The sequence below is a fragment of the Poecile atricapillus genome, chromosome 1 (genome assembly GCF_030490865.1).
Source record: "Poecile atricapillus isolate bPoeAtr1 chromosome 1, bPoeAtr1.hap1, whole genome shotgun sequence".
NCBI classification, from domain to species: domain Eukaryota; kingdom Metazoa; phylum Chordata; class Aves; order Passeriformes; family Paridae; genus Poecile; species Poecile atricapillus.
This window is the reverse complement of record NC_081249.1, coordinates 146,051,799-146,065,348: the sequence shown is the minus strand read 5'-3', so window position 1 is coordinate 146,065,348 and position 13,550 is coordinate 146,051,799. Positions and strand designations below refer to the sequence as shown.

General features: G+C 44.8%; 1 protein-coding gene across 1 annotated transcript in view; it reads left to right on the top strand.

The window, feature by feature from the left end:
* Positions 1–12,398, top strand: part of RGS6 (regulator of G protein signaling 6) — a 263,848-nt gene extending 251,450 nt beyond the window's left edge. The window contains exon 17 of the mRNA XM_058860035.1: positions 7,642–12,398. Within this exon, the coding sequence (XP_058716018.1) occupies positions 7,642–7,692 (51 nt within the window). The 3' untranslated portion in view covers positions 7,693–12,398. The remainder of the gene's footprint in view (positions 1–7,641) is intronic.
* The last annotated feature ends 1,152 nt before the right edge of the window (positions 12,399–13,550 follow it).

Below are 13,550 nucleotides of genomic sequence, written 5' to 3'. Positions count from 1 at the left end.
AAGTATTCACAACTGGCAATAATTACAAAGGTTTAAGCCATTATTGGTAGAGAATAGTGGTTGAAAAAGTGGAAAGTATAAAAAGATGATACACTAAAACACGGGTGAAGTGGCTATCAGAACAGACAGCAAGAAGGGAAGGGATACAGGAATGGATTTCAAAGTTTTTTAGATTTGGCATCAAGAAAAGACATCTGGGAAAAGGGTTATTTTTATCTTTGGAGGGTATTTTACTTGAAAAGAAAATGTGCTCACTTCACTACTCCAGTGATTACACTGGCTTGTACTGAGAAAAGGAACTTGCATTACTTAGGTGATGGGAAGCATCAAAAGAGGCTGCAGCCCATGTTTGCAGCCTGCGGTGTGATTGTTCCCTTGGTGTGACAGCCAGCCAGTGTCCGCAGCTGGGGCTGCAGAGGGCCGGATGCATGGCCTGCACGGAGCATGCACTGACTCGCCACTGCAGGCGGGAATGCACCTCATCTGTTCCTGGTATCATCGTGGTACCTTATCCGGTTTGGTAGGGGTAAGTTGTAACCTGCATGCTGCACAGTCTGCTCTATGCACAAGGGCTCCTTTATGGGGTAAGTATTCATTGTTTCTAGTTGATGAGTTACCCTTCGCTTCCTGAAAGCACTGCTGTGTAGTGCTGCTGGCACAGGATGGCAGCTTCCTTTTGGCCCTGTGAGGGCACAGTGGGTGAGTGATCTTTGTGCATACTCTTTGTGAAAGTGCTTAGGGACCCTTCTTGATGAAAGGCACTATACAGAGTTCAAACACACCCACTATTAATTTGATGTATTTTATTTGAGCCACACACAAGCCCTGGAAGATAAAAGCTGGTACCTTCTAACACAGACAGGTCTAGCTGCCGATACTAAACCATGACCTTAGGTGTTTGGGAGGGAGGGTGTGCTTGGCCCCTGCTGTGATTTCAGCCAAATTTGTTTTGATACTCCGGAGATTTGATATTTCAGTGGTGCATCCATTTTTCTCTGTACAAGACATTTACATATCTGGTTTCCATTTGTGCTGAAGGCTGTCAAACAAGCTGAGTCCTTTGCACAAAATCACACCCTGCCCAAGAGCCAGACCAGCAACATTGTTAGGGCATTTCTGAGGTGGCTTGAATGCTACACCATTGTATACTGGCTGCAGTGATCCATCTGCTCCTCTGTCTTCCCGGGTTTTTCCCAAAGGGAAGGAACACATCCTGAATTTGCAGTCCATAGACATCTTCTACTAACGCCAGAATTTGTTCACTCTCAGCTACAAGGAGCCCAGACTACACCACAAAAAAAGAGGATCTTGTGGTGCTGGTGGGATGGGAGGAGGGCTGGAGGAGGGCTGCAGCTGTTATGAAGCTGTGCCAGGAGTGGGTGAATACACAGATCCTGGTTTGTGCCATATGCAGTGGTGTACTGGTATTTCTCCAAGCAAAGTGCAGTGCCTCATTTAGGAAGTGTAAGAAATCCTTACAACTTAAAATGGGAATAGATTATACTGGATTTAATTGGACTGAAGCTCTGAATTGTTCCCATAAGAAATATGAACTAGAAGAGCAAAAAAGCAATATTAAATATTGGAACTTAACCCATGGTGTTGAGCTTCACTGTGATGGGCAGGAATGGCAAGAAGCTCAGGTGACTTGTCAGTCAAGCCTTAGAAGAGGAGTGGGGCCCACTTCAGGAATTTGCAGGTGATTCATGAGACTGTGCTGGCAAGAACAGGTGAGCATTCTGCATGCTGGGAGCATCTTGCCCCACCTTACCCTCTACAGCCATTTTGCAGCTCCTGTTTTCAGTTTGTGTCAGTATGTTATTTGTGGTATTGTCCACCAGATCTTGTGTGTTAGTTTGTGTTACTTATGTTCATAGTTTATGTGTCTGTGTTTGTTGTTGAACTAAGTTATTTTCCAGTATTGTTTATGTTTTTAATTCAGTTTCTTATTTAACTTCATTAATATATGTTACATTTATCCTGACAGTGTATATCTTAATGAAAAAATCTAATAAAAAAGAATATTTTTAAATGGCACAAAAATAAAGCTTCCCCAAGATCTGCATTGTAATATAACATTGAAAACCAAACGGTGCTGGCAGTGCTAGGGCCATGGAAATCTCTTCAGAAGTAAAATTTGGTTGCAAGACGTTTTCTGTCCACTGCCATCTTGTAGTATGTTAGCTAAAAGACAGGAAAACTGAGCAGTGCTTGTGATGGTGTGAAAAACCTCAGATTCAAGCTGATGGAAGGAGAATTATCTCACCTCCACTGGAGATGCAGACCAGCCCCAATTCTCAGCAAAGGGGGATGGGACAACAGTGCTCCCCAGGAGATGACTTCTCTTCCAGGAAGGTGACGTTTCTGGCTGGAGCAATTGGGCAGCAGACTGGGAAAAAGACAGCCCCAAGTACAAATGAGGGGTAGAAAGCAAGAAGTGGGGCCAGCTGTAGCAAACAAAGCCCCAAGCTGGTGGGTGGAAATTATGGAGGTGAACAGTCAGTGTTGAAAGCACTTTGGTCTGTATTGACATGGCAAATGGGAGCCTGTGCTGCCATCCCTCCTCTGTCCTACTGTTGCAGCCACAAAGCTCCTTATGGGATAAATCCTGCCTGGGTGTTCAGGTAAGTTGTGGACGACATGCATGGCAGCTCTGGCTTGTGCATGCTGGGGTGGGGAATGTCTGCATGCTGAACTGTGCTCTGCTGGGCCCAGCACATCAACATTGTGTGAAACCAAGGGTATTGGACAGAACTAAACTTTCCATTTTAAAATATTTTTTAAAGATAGTTCCCACTCTTTGCTTCTCTCCATACTGTGCAAAGTTCTGGATTTGGCAGATAAAAGCAAGGAGCAAGATGGAAACTTTGGTGGCTCATACAGGAGGTTTGAAAGGAGCGCTGTCCCTTTTTTTGCATCAAATCCAGACACCCTTTTTTCCCTCTTGGTTTCTTGCCTGTGTTAAATTGCTGAATTTTGTTTCATTAAAATAATTGCTGAATGCATTTTACACTAGCTTAGTAGCTGCTCAGCAAAGGCTCAGCCACTAAAGATGCTAACCATTTCCTGTGACATACAGGTTAATCTTTATATCACTGGGCCTCAGTGAACCCTGATGCCCAATCCTCTGCCACATATGTAGCCAAGCAGTTAGGGTGGCCACATACCTGGAAGTCATATTTTAGGGGGCAGTTAAGAACTCCCTGATGTTTTCCTTAGGTTACTCCATATTTTACACTGCCTTCAAGAAATGTCTCCTGTCATGGGGGTGTTCAGGAGGGAAAAAAACCACAAAAACCAAAACTGATTCATTCAGCAGCATAGAGAGAACTGGACATTACCTTTACCAGATGCAGTGAAGCTCGATGTCATTCTTGCCTGTAAACTGTGGAACAGCTCAATTGCTTGCAGGAAGTGAGAGAAAAGGAAGACTTCCTTCATTCAAGATGACACACAACATATGCCATACAACATATGCCCTACCGCTTGTGCTATGCTGTTCGAGTGACAACAGTCTGGGCTTTTAATTGTTGTAACCCTAATTAGTAGTTCCATGACAAATATTTTGGGACTGGAGTACTGGAGATTTCTTTATAGACTTTAGACTGGGACTGGAGTACTGGAGATTTCTTTATAGACTTTAGACCCCATGTAAAAAGTTTACTCCTTACATCCACTCTAATCTTAAGTTATTCAGCATATACGTGTGGCACAGTAAAAGAAGCACTGAAGTGTGCTGAACTTGAGATGGTACGCTTTCCAAATCCCCTGCCAGCACAGCTTAGATGAAATTTCTCCTGGAAATACAGCAGTTGTTGTTGACATTCTCTTTCAGTGAGGAAAGGAAAGGTAGAAATGTGGAGACAGCCACTGGTTTCATGCTAAACAAAGATGGATGGAATGAAAACATAATTTATCTTAGTTGAACCTTTTTAAAGAAATTAGGTGTTGTTTGTGCCAAACTTTCACATCATAATACTCTGAAACATCCTTGCTTTGTAAGATATATCCCCAAGGAAATTCCATCTATTCCATGTGGTAGATGAGACCCAACATGCCCTCCTGGACCTGAACTTTCTTGGCATGTGTTGTACCCAATTAAGAACTATTTCAGCCACCTCCAGCTTCTCAGAGCAGCCTTTCGCCAGACTGACTCAGGCACTCACACCATATCAGCCTCAGTGAAGGGTTGTGGGATCACAAAGAATACAGGGGTGCATCTCACCTCTGCTGTCTCAAGGTGGATGGACACAGGCCACCCTCTCCTGGTTACCCAGATGCCTCTTTTCCAAACACTAAGCAATGACACTAAAGCATGCTGTCACCATCCTGGACTCTTTGGCCACGGACACCCTCTTGGCAAGCAGGGGCAGGTGGGTTTGGATGGGCTGGCTGGGGGTCCTGGGGAGGGTGCTGGCTGCCTGCTGCATGAGCCACTGCCCCATTCCAAAGGAGCCATCCTATGTACTGCATTTAGGCTTTTCTCAGTCAGCTGATGCAAACCTTTTGTGTCTCCTGCTGGACTTTGTGCCTTAGAAGCCCTGCAGGGCTAAACCTGAGAGACCCACAGGCCAGCCCCTCAACTGGTGTAAATCAGCAGCACTTCTCTGAAAACAACTGAGTCATGTTGATTTATATCAGCAGGTGGATTGCAGATCCCATCCAGCTTTTCCACCTGTTATACAATGTTTTACTCCCATCTTGTTCATTTTAGTAATAGGAAAGAGATACCAGCTTTCCTAATAAAATGCAGGTTTTTCCTGATCCTCTTTTATTTTTATTTTAATGAGGATGTCTAAGATGAGAGAATCCTAAACCAAACACCTGCATTCCACCCAACTCCAGCCTGTAGATACCCATATCACTCAGGCCCGTGATGTGAGGCTGACACTTGGCCCTGCATGGGGTTGAAACAAAATCCCCTACATCAGTATGCCTCTAGCTGGGGGCTGAACATTACAACGCTTTAGCTTGTAGTCAAAAATGTCACAGCATTAATCCCTCTACACAATTTCAGGGATCCTTTTGCCATCTGTCCTAGCACAGAGGTGAACACAACAGCCGAGCAGACAACATTGCTGCCTGCTTCTTGCTGTCTTAAAACAGAGTTTCTTGCACCCATCTGTTTGCATGTCCCTGCGCGTGAGGCCATTCCCTGGCACAGTCATCCTCCCAGACAGACGGGCTTTGCACTGGGGACTCATCCCAGCCTGCAGGCGGGAAGTTTGCTGCAGTTCCCAGGGTAACGCCTTTCCCATGAGACGGGGGAGCTGCAGATGGAGTCCACTGCTTTTCCCTGCAACGAGAAGCAGTTTCCACTGGGAAACCCATGAGCGAAGTTTTGCCCTGTGCAAACCACGGCCATTGGCTTGGTTTCCAACCCACCACCTTCTCCAGGGCAGCTGTCCCCTCTCCCCAGCCTGGCCCACTACCGGCGTTTCCCCTTTCTTCTTTGAACACAGGAATGTTGACATGGGGGCGGTACGTGGAGCAGTGTTTGCTCCTCAGCCTTGCTGGAACCTGACGCAGGGAGCTGGCGTAGCCCCAAGCCACCTGCCTGTGAGAAGATAACAAGAGGAGCTGCCTGTCGCAGATTAGTTAGAGTCTGGCTGAATAGGCATTATATAAACCAAGGCTTATTTGTTACCTTTTTTCCCTTAAGGAAGTACCCAAATATTAGTGGAAACTAACTTATCTTTTTTTTTTTTTTTTTTTTTTTTTTTTTTTTTTTTTTTTTTGCTAAACTTACCCATGTTATTCTTCCAGAAATTAGCATCCATATCTTTACCTTCTTTTCCTATAAATAGGATTCAGGGACTGATAATTTCTTAGCACTCTCTGGTATTCCTCAACAGCAGCAAAATGACAGCCCTGGGCTTAGCCGCCCCAAGCCACGTCGCCCTGCAGAAGACTTGGCCACCCCCTGGGGTAGTGCTGGGCCAAGCTTTACGGCAGTGTGTTTAAAAATAATAATCCACCAAAATTTGATTTATAGTGAAAAAAAAAACAAGCAAACAAAAAAAACCAAACCACCGAATGTGTATCTTGAATGGTGTGTCTGCAGAGCCCTTGGATGGAGCTGGCCATTCCCATGCTGAGCCCTGTGTGTGAGGCACAGAGCAATGACTGTGGGCCTCTCCTCCTAGGCAGGACAATCGGCGTGATGACAGTGTTTCCCGCAGCCAGCTGCTGGTATACAGAACATGGACACATTAGGCCATGCATGCTTGTGCAGCTGAACAAATTACTTGGTGAAAGTCACACATCTCAGTAATGAAATGCCGCTTCTGTAGGGAGCAGCTACATCCTCCTGGAACAGCCCTACATGGAAAGAAATTAGAAATCAAAGGGAGATGGGAAGTGTTTCTTTCTCCTAGAGTGTTAACTTGTTTAAAAATATTTATTTCAAATAGCCTGCTAATTTTTACATTGCAAATTTTTCTACATTTTGCGCTTACTTATTTTTACTGAATAATCCATTTCTCTTGCTCTTTTTGTGGCTCTTTCTTTGAAACAGCAATCAGTAAGACTTCCTATTGCAAAGGAAATCTTGGCTAAATATAGTAATGAAGAGGAGGTTGTTTAAGAGCTGCTAGGTATTCTACAGCTCTCTGGTATTCCCTGAATGTTTATTTCAAGCAAGACTATTTTTTCCCTTTAAGAAAAACATCGTTTTTCAAGAGGAAAGCTCACCAAAGAAATACAGCAACTGGTGCAATACCTGAGATAGTTTTTCACTGTTATATCAGTAATTGCAAAGCCATCAGTATTCCCTATGTGGATATACCCTGTCTGCAAATGGAGAACAATGGCTGTAGGTCTTGCAATAGGTCCTGTAGGTCCTTTGCTCCTGAAAGCAGGTGCTGCATGGTCTAATTTATGGAAGGGGTTCAGATGTGCAGGTGACCTTCCTTCTTCCTAGTCCTTGGTCCTGCCAGTTAGTGGGAAACTGTGGATGACAGCACATGTGGGAAAGCTCATGTGGATGACAACAGGGCACGAGCACACGCCCTGCCACAGCCACACTCTTGCACTGTTGGCTTGGAGGAGAGCACAGGGAGGCAAAGCAGAAGTGAAGAGGCACCAACCCAGGAGGCAAGTGACCAAAAAGTGTGTCAAGGTGAGTGACAGCAGGGCAGCAACAAGCTAAGCTGTTTCTGAAATTACTTTTTTCCTAGACCTGCTCCTGGTGGATGCTGTGCAGCTAATACTGATTCTTAGACAGTGGGAGGGATGTCACAGTTTTCACAGGAGCCAAGCTGGGTAGGACTCTGCACCAGCAAGGCAGCATTGGGCAGAATGAGTCACAGTGAGTGTAGGACAGAGCTTTGCTTTTATCAGTTCCCATGAAACTGGAGAAAGGAAATACCTTCACAAGACAGGGTCCCAGGCACAGCCTTGAGTGATAGCCACTGGACATCATTAGGCACAACTCCTCCTTGCCAAACCACTTTCCTGGGGCAAAACTGCAGGCACATGAAATTCTAGAGGCAGGCTCACCCCACCTGCCTTCCTTGTCAGGAGAGCCTGACACACAGAGTGCTCCTCTCTGGGGGAAAGTCCCTGCCCCTCACTCCCAGAAAAATCATTCCACAACATCACTTACACCTCTGGATCTCTTCTGTCTGTCCTTCCCTTCAGGGAAAGTCTCTGGCAAGCAAGCGCCTCACGGGCCTGATGCAGTCCTCCTGACAGCTCCAGCCGACCGCCCCGTGGAAGAGACAGCTGGGACCACTGCCGGGGACGGGGCATTTCAGGGAGAGCAGGTCCCTGCAGGGAAGACAGCCTGAGCAAGTGGACACAGAGAGTCACACACCAGTGGAGCACCTCTCTTCACAGTTTACACCAACACTTCCCTGTCTGCACAGCTCCTTAAGGACCCTGAGCTCTGTGCAGGTACTTTGTTTCCAACTGAGGTTTGGAGGAGCACACTTCACCATACACAGGAAGTCGGCAAGGCAAGGCCTTGCTGTCTCGTTCTTTAAAGAAACAGACCCAACCACAGCTTGGAGAAAGAAGAGCTGAAAGAGATCAGTGTTTTTCCACGTCTCTTTTCTCCCTGGCACAAACATGACTGTAATAAGATGGCGCCGCAATCTCACTTACTCCCTTTCATGTGGCCGTCTGGATCCAATAAAATATCTCCTGGAAGCTGCTTCTCCTTCTCACAAAATCCCAAATGCATTTTGCCTGCAGATTCACTGACTTTAACTTTGTTTTTCTTTCCTATGTTTCTCCTCCTTTAAACCAATGAAAAAAAAAAAAAAAAGCACTATTTAAGTTCATCACTCATTGTCCTTCCAATAGCATGTAGCATGTTCAGAGATGATGGCCAGATCCTCAGCTGAAGTCAGGAGAGCAGGAGTAGTTTTCATCACCTGAGGATCTGCCCCCTTGAGTCAGACTCTGATCCTGGTGCAGATTCTCTGACGTTGGTGGAATTGTTCTGCATGTCTGCATAGTGCAAAAGTGATCAGACTCTGCCTGATGCTCAAAAAGTCATGTTTGAGATGTGCAATGCACGCACAAGCACATGCGTGCACACACGCACGCACACACACACACACACACAGAGTATTTTAAAGTGAGTTGGTTTATATTTTATTTAATTTTCTATTTATTTAAGATTTTCAATACCTAATCAATGATGGATGTTCAAGCTTTTCTCCAAGCAAACCAAACTGGACTCCAGCTCTCGAATCAGAGAGGGCCAAAATCCACTCACATGTGTCCAGAGAAAGGCAACTCTGATGTGGGCAGGTGTCAAAATTCAGCCTACAGAGAGGAGGGAACTGATAGAGATGGGACCAGCAGAAGCAGGGCATGAATGGGCAGGGCCAGGTGACCCTCCCTAAACAGCAGCACACCCAGCTGTGATATGATGCTCAGATAACTGACCCTGCTGAGAAGCATCATTCCCAGAGTGAAATTGTACCATTGGAGGAAATGAGCTTCCACTAAAACTCATCTGACCTGCAGCCCATGAATGCAACAGCAAAAGATGACACAGTAGCTTGTTTCAAGCTGTTGGAGGTATGAAGGTTAGGATGATGACAGGACTGAAGTGACTTTATTAAGAAATCCACTTATACTAGTTGCAGATAGGAAAATGGCCTGCATTCACATACAATATACTATCTATATATAAAAAGAACTTCAAGATCCAGCTGACTTAGTACCACAAAATCTCCGATATTTTGTAAGCAGTTCAGTTCTGAAGCATACATTAAACTAGACATTTCTTGGTCTTCTTCACTCATGCCAAGGCAAATTGGCTTTTTGTACAGGTGCTAGAAACTGCTATATGGCTACAAGTCTGCATTCCTACCTAGGCAAAACCATCTAGCTAAGTAGACAGCTGGCTATCGACAACTTTCACTTCTGAGGCAAGTATTATTCTAATATCTAAGGCCTATGTATGCACAAAAACATGCCAGCATAGTTTCTGTCAGAAAAAGTACCTTCCTCTTTGCCCGTGACAGTTCTCAATCTGATATCTCTTTTATTTCCTGCAGAAAAGTCCTAATATCAATTATACCTAAGGTCCATACACCTGCATGAATGTACAATAGACTACTGAGTAGGATGTTTGTTCTTTACACATGCCTATACCCTATAAACAGCCTGCTGTCTGAGGCCTTCAGACCAAATTCATCCTACACATACATGACACACAAGAGAGTTCCAGTACTGCAGAAGTGCCATGAATGTCCCTGACATTCCTGTTGTTCCCCTGACTCTGAAGAGGACATTTGGTCCCCTCCAAATTCTCCCTTAGCTGTCCTTGCAGGACTCATTTGTCTTGTCCTCTATTGCCCACCCAGCCAAGCAGGTCTTTCTGTAATAGGTTCACATCCATTCAGGCATATGCATATGTGTCCCCTTGGTCATCCCTACAAAAATGCAGAGGTCATCTCTTCTCAGAGCCTTGTAGATGGTGTTTTTATCTCTGTCAAACCCACCAGTGCCGTGCATCACTGGAGTTCTGCAAACCAACAGCTGCTCACACTCCAAGCTACTCTACTGCCAGTGCTGCCCAGCCACAAGGCATTTCCCATGGGAGCTCTGTCTTGTGAACTCTCAAACTGGTCTGCAGAGCATTCCTGAGCAAGACGTACAATATAAATTGTACATTGCAATATAAAACATGAAACTGGTGTGTAGCAAGGAGCAGGGATGGTAATTGGTACATGTGGGTCTCTGCTTTGCAGTGAGTTCCTGATACTGGTGAGGTCTCCTGGGGGAAGAATGGGGCAGCTCCACAGAGGTACTCCTCAGGTCCTACAGCATGGGGGCAGATGTGAAAAGGACTAGAGAATGCTGGTGGGTGATAGGAAGGGTGGAATTTGGGTTATGGTCAGTGCAGGCAGCAGAAATGTCAGACTTTAACTGGGGGATGTGCTGCTGCCCTGTGAGCAACGCACTGTGCTTTGTCTTTCAGCTTCATTCCTGCAGGACAGTCATGCTGGCTGCCACAGTATTTTGCCTGTGGGGAATATTCCGTGTTTGAACAGTTGAGCGTATGGAGGGAATTCTTACAGAGATGGAGAGTATGCATATGGGCCTGCATCAGGGGGCCTGGATGCTGAACAGCTTGCCATTTAAATGCACACTCGTGCAAACTAATCTGCTCAGCAATGGCTAGCTGAGCGGACAGAGCTGCATATCCTCTGGAGGGAAGAATGCTCTGCTCCTCATTTCCTGACTAAATTTCTCCAAAACAAACATGAGAGTAGACAAGGCCTCCTCCTGGGAATACATATCAACTGTTCTTTACATGTCTTTTACTTCACATATGGTGATATTAACATGTAACTACTTCCACATGAACCACATCCTTGAATTATTGCTTTTTAATGACCTTGCTTATTCCAAGTGATGCTACTTTTGTACACCCATTGAGCATTGCAAGCAGTAATCTGCTGCTTTGTAAGTGTCCAGTGTCTTCCAACTACCTCATCATGCTGAAGATGAGTTAGGAAATCAGCTTTCCACCTCTGTTTCTGTTCTAAATGGCATCAATTCAAGGAAAGACAGTCTGGAAAGCTTTTACATGTCCAAGCTGTGCAAGCTAGCTACAAAACTTCCCATACTTACAGGGCTATGGCTGTGAAATATGGCTGTGCACTGTTATTTGGATAACAGAGTATCCAGAGCATTTGTGGCTATTGTAGCAAAACAGCAGCAGGACGAGCACTCGGAAAGGTTCAGCAAGCCAGTGCAGACAGAGTTAGGCTGAAGCAAATGGATTAATGTACTCTCAGTATAACTCAGCACTAAGATCCCATAGAGTACTGTAATAAAGTGGTAGCAGGGCAGCCATAAAAAGTGGCAGTAAGCTGACATAATAATACCAGAATAAATGTAGCAATAAGGTAACACAGGCCACTGCAGTAAAGTAGCATTTTGATAATGCAGCAATAAGACACAACAGGATGCTGCAGTAAATTAGTTTGGGGAATAAGGCAGTAATAACAGTGTGTGTGGACAAACAGTGGTACATTTGTACCAGGTACTGCAGCAATAAAGATAACACAAGATGTCCAAGTAATAAGTTACTACAGTAACAACAACGTGATGCACTGTAAAGTTATATCAGGATGCTTCCATGCTGCAGTCAAATCCTACAAGAGGTGGTAGTGAGACAATGAAGACAAAATATACCCCATTTCAGACTGCAGAACGTGAATCAGTTTTCTGCACCATAACCCAAATTCTGGAATGATCTCAGCAATATCAATCCTCTTGTTCCTGCTTTCAAGGAAGCTGAGGCAAGAGTGTCCCCCCACCCGATAATTATTTTGGTCTGAAAATACAAAAGTGACTCATTGTCTCTTCAGCCAAATTGTCACAGACTAGTGAAGTTCTTTGTTTAGTCCTACTGAGGTGAAACCTTTGTGGTTTTGGTAAGTCCTTTGCCTTCAAAAGGATTTGGCTCTCTCATCTTCTGCCATGGGTGATGCTTTTAGCCTAAAATTATTTGTGTTTTGGGTGGGAGAATGGGAACTCAGGTACAGAATATCTGACTGTACCAGTCTGTTTCCTAAAATGCACAAATAAATGGAGCATCCTGGAAAAGTCAAAGCAACAAGGACCAAATCTGTTCTGTCTGTCATGCACTCATGCACACAGGAATAATCCTCCTGGAACCAGTGTAAGCCCTGGATGCATCCATGGGCAGGCCTTGGCCTAACTCCATTCTCAGTGTCCCCAGCAGAGTTACAGAAGCAGTGTATCTCTCCTTTCCTGCTTTTCCATATATATATATTATTTTTTTTTTAATCTAACCTCACCTTCTGTATGAAATGGTCTTGGAAAAAAATTAGTTTGCCATATCACAATATGCAGCATCATGGGCAAGGAATAGGTCTGTCCAAGGAATTTGCTGTCTTTGTACTCTTCAGTAGAGGAGTCAAGCATTCTGAAAAATAACCAGCAACTGCTGTTATACTCAGTAATCATCGGGAATAAGGGTTTAGTCAGACCATCTACGTCAACAACAGGACTTGAATGGAGTGTGTGTGCTAGATAACAAGATGGTCTCCTGGGAGAAGGATGTAAATAGGGCACGACTGCAGAGTCTTGACTAGCAAGAGCAGCTCACAGCTTCACAATTGCCAACGGATACAAATTTTCTGCTACATCTTTCTGACCCTTTGCACAACAACTGCTATCCTTTTGTGTGGCTTCCTCTGTCTCTAGGTGACTGCTCAGTTCAAGTTTGGAGCAGTGCTCTGATACACCTTGGCTTGACTCTTGCCTTAAACTCCTTGGCTTGCTTTTATTTTGGTTTAATGATTAAGCAGGATTATTAAAGTAGAGCTCACAGTAGGGTAAGATAGGCTAGGTTATCATGATTACGTCGTTTAAGCTGTGAGCAATTTTGAGCTTCTCAGCACTGTTTATAACCTGAGACGGGGAGCAAGCGACGTGGCTGCTCAGCAGAACAGTGAGCTGGTGAACAATACGCTATCTTCATGCCCACACATACTTTGAACTTACTGCTGAGGAGAAGTGCTTTGTAGTGAGAAAAGTAATCTCACGGCAGGGGAGAGTCAGACCTGATCAACTTTTTCATGTGATACAGATTTTGCTTTGCAAGCCCCTAGCATCTGCAAAGCTTGCAGCTAAGAGCCAGCAACCTCCTAATCCTGCTGCTAAGCTTTGGAAACAAGCTTTTCAAAGGCTGTCTTTACACAGCAATGCTATTACTTGAAGGCTTTTAATGTGAATTTATGGCTATTGCCACAAGTGTCAGTGTAGTTGCCCTCCGTATTTGCAATAGGAAATTGTGGATTCACCCCACACAGAGGATGGATGTTAGTGGGCATGATTTAGGAATGTTCCAGTGCCTTCCTGTCTGGGGACCCAGAAGACATGCTGAAATATCTCATCTGGCAGAGGACAGCTCTCTTGTGGGCAATGGCATTGTTCCTTGGATATTGCTATCTGTCAGCAGAGATACTAAACTGAGCTTCTCTCTCTCATCTTTGGGGACTTAAAGCATGCCATCCTTACATAAATAGTAGGTGAGAGCTAGCCCTGAGCAG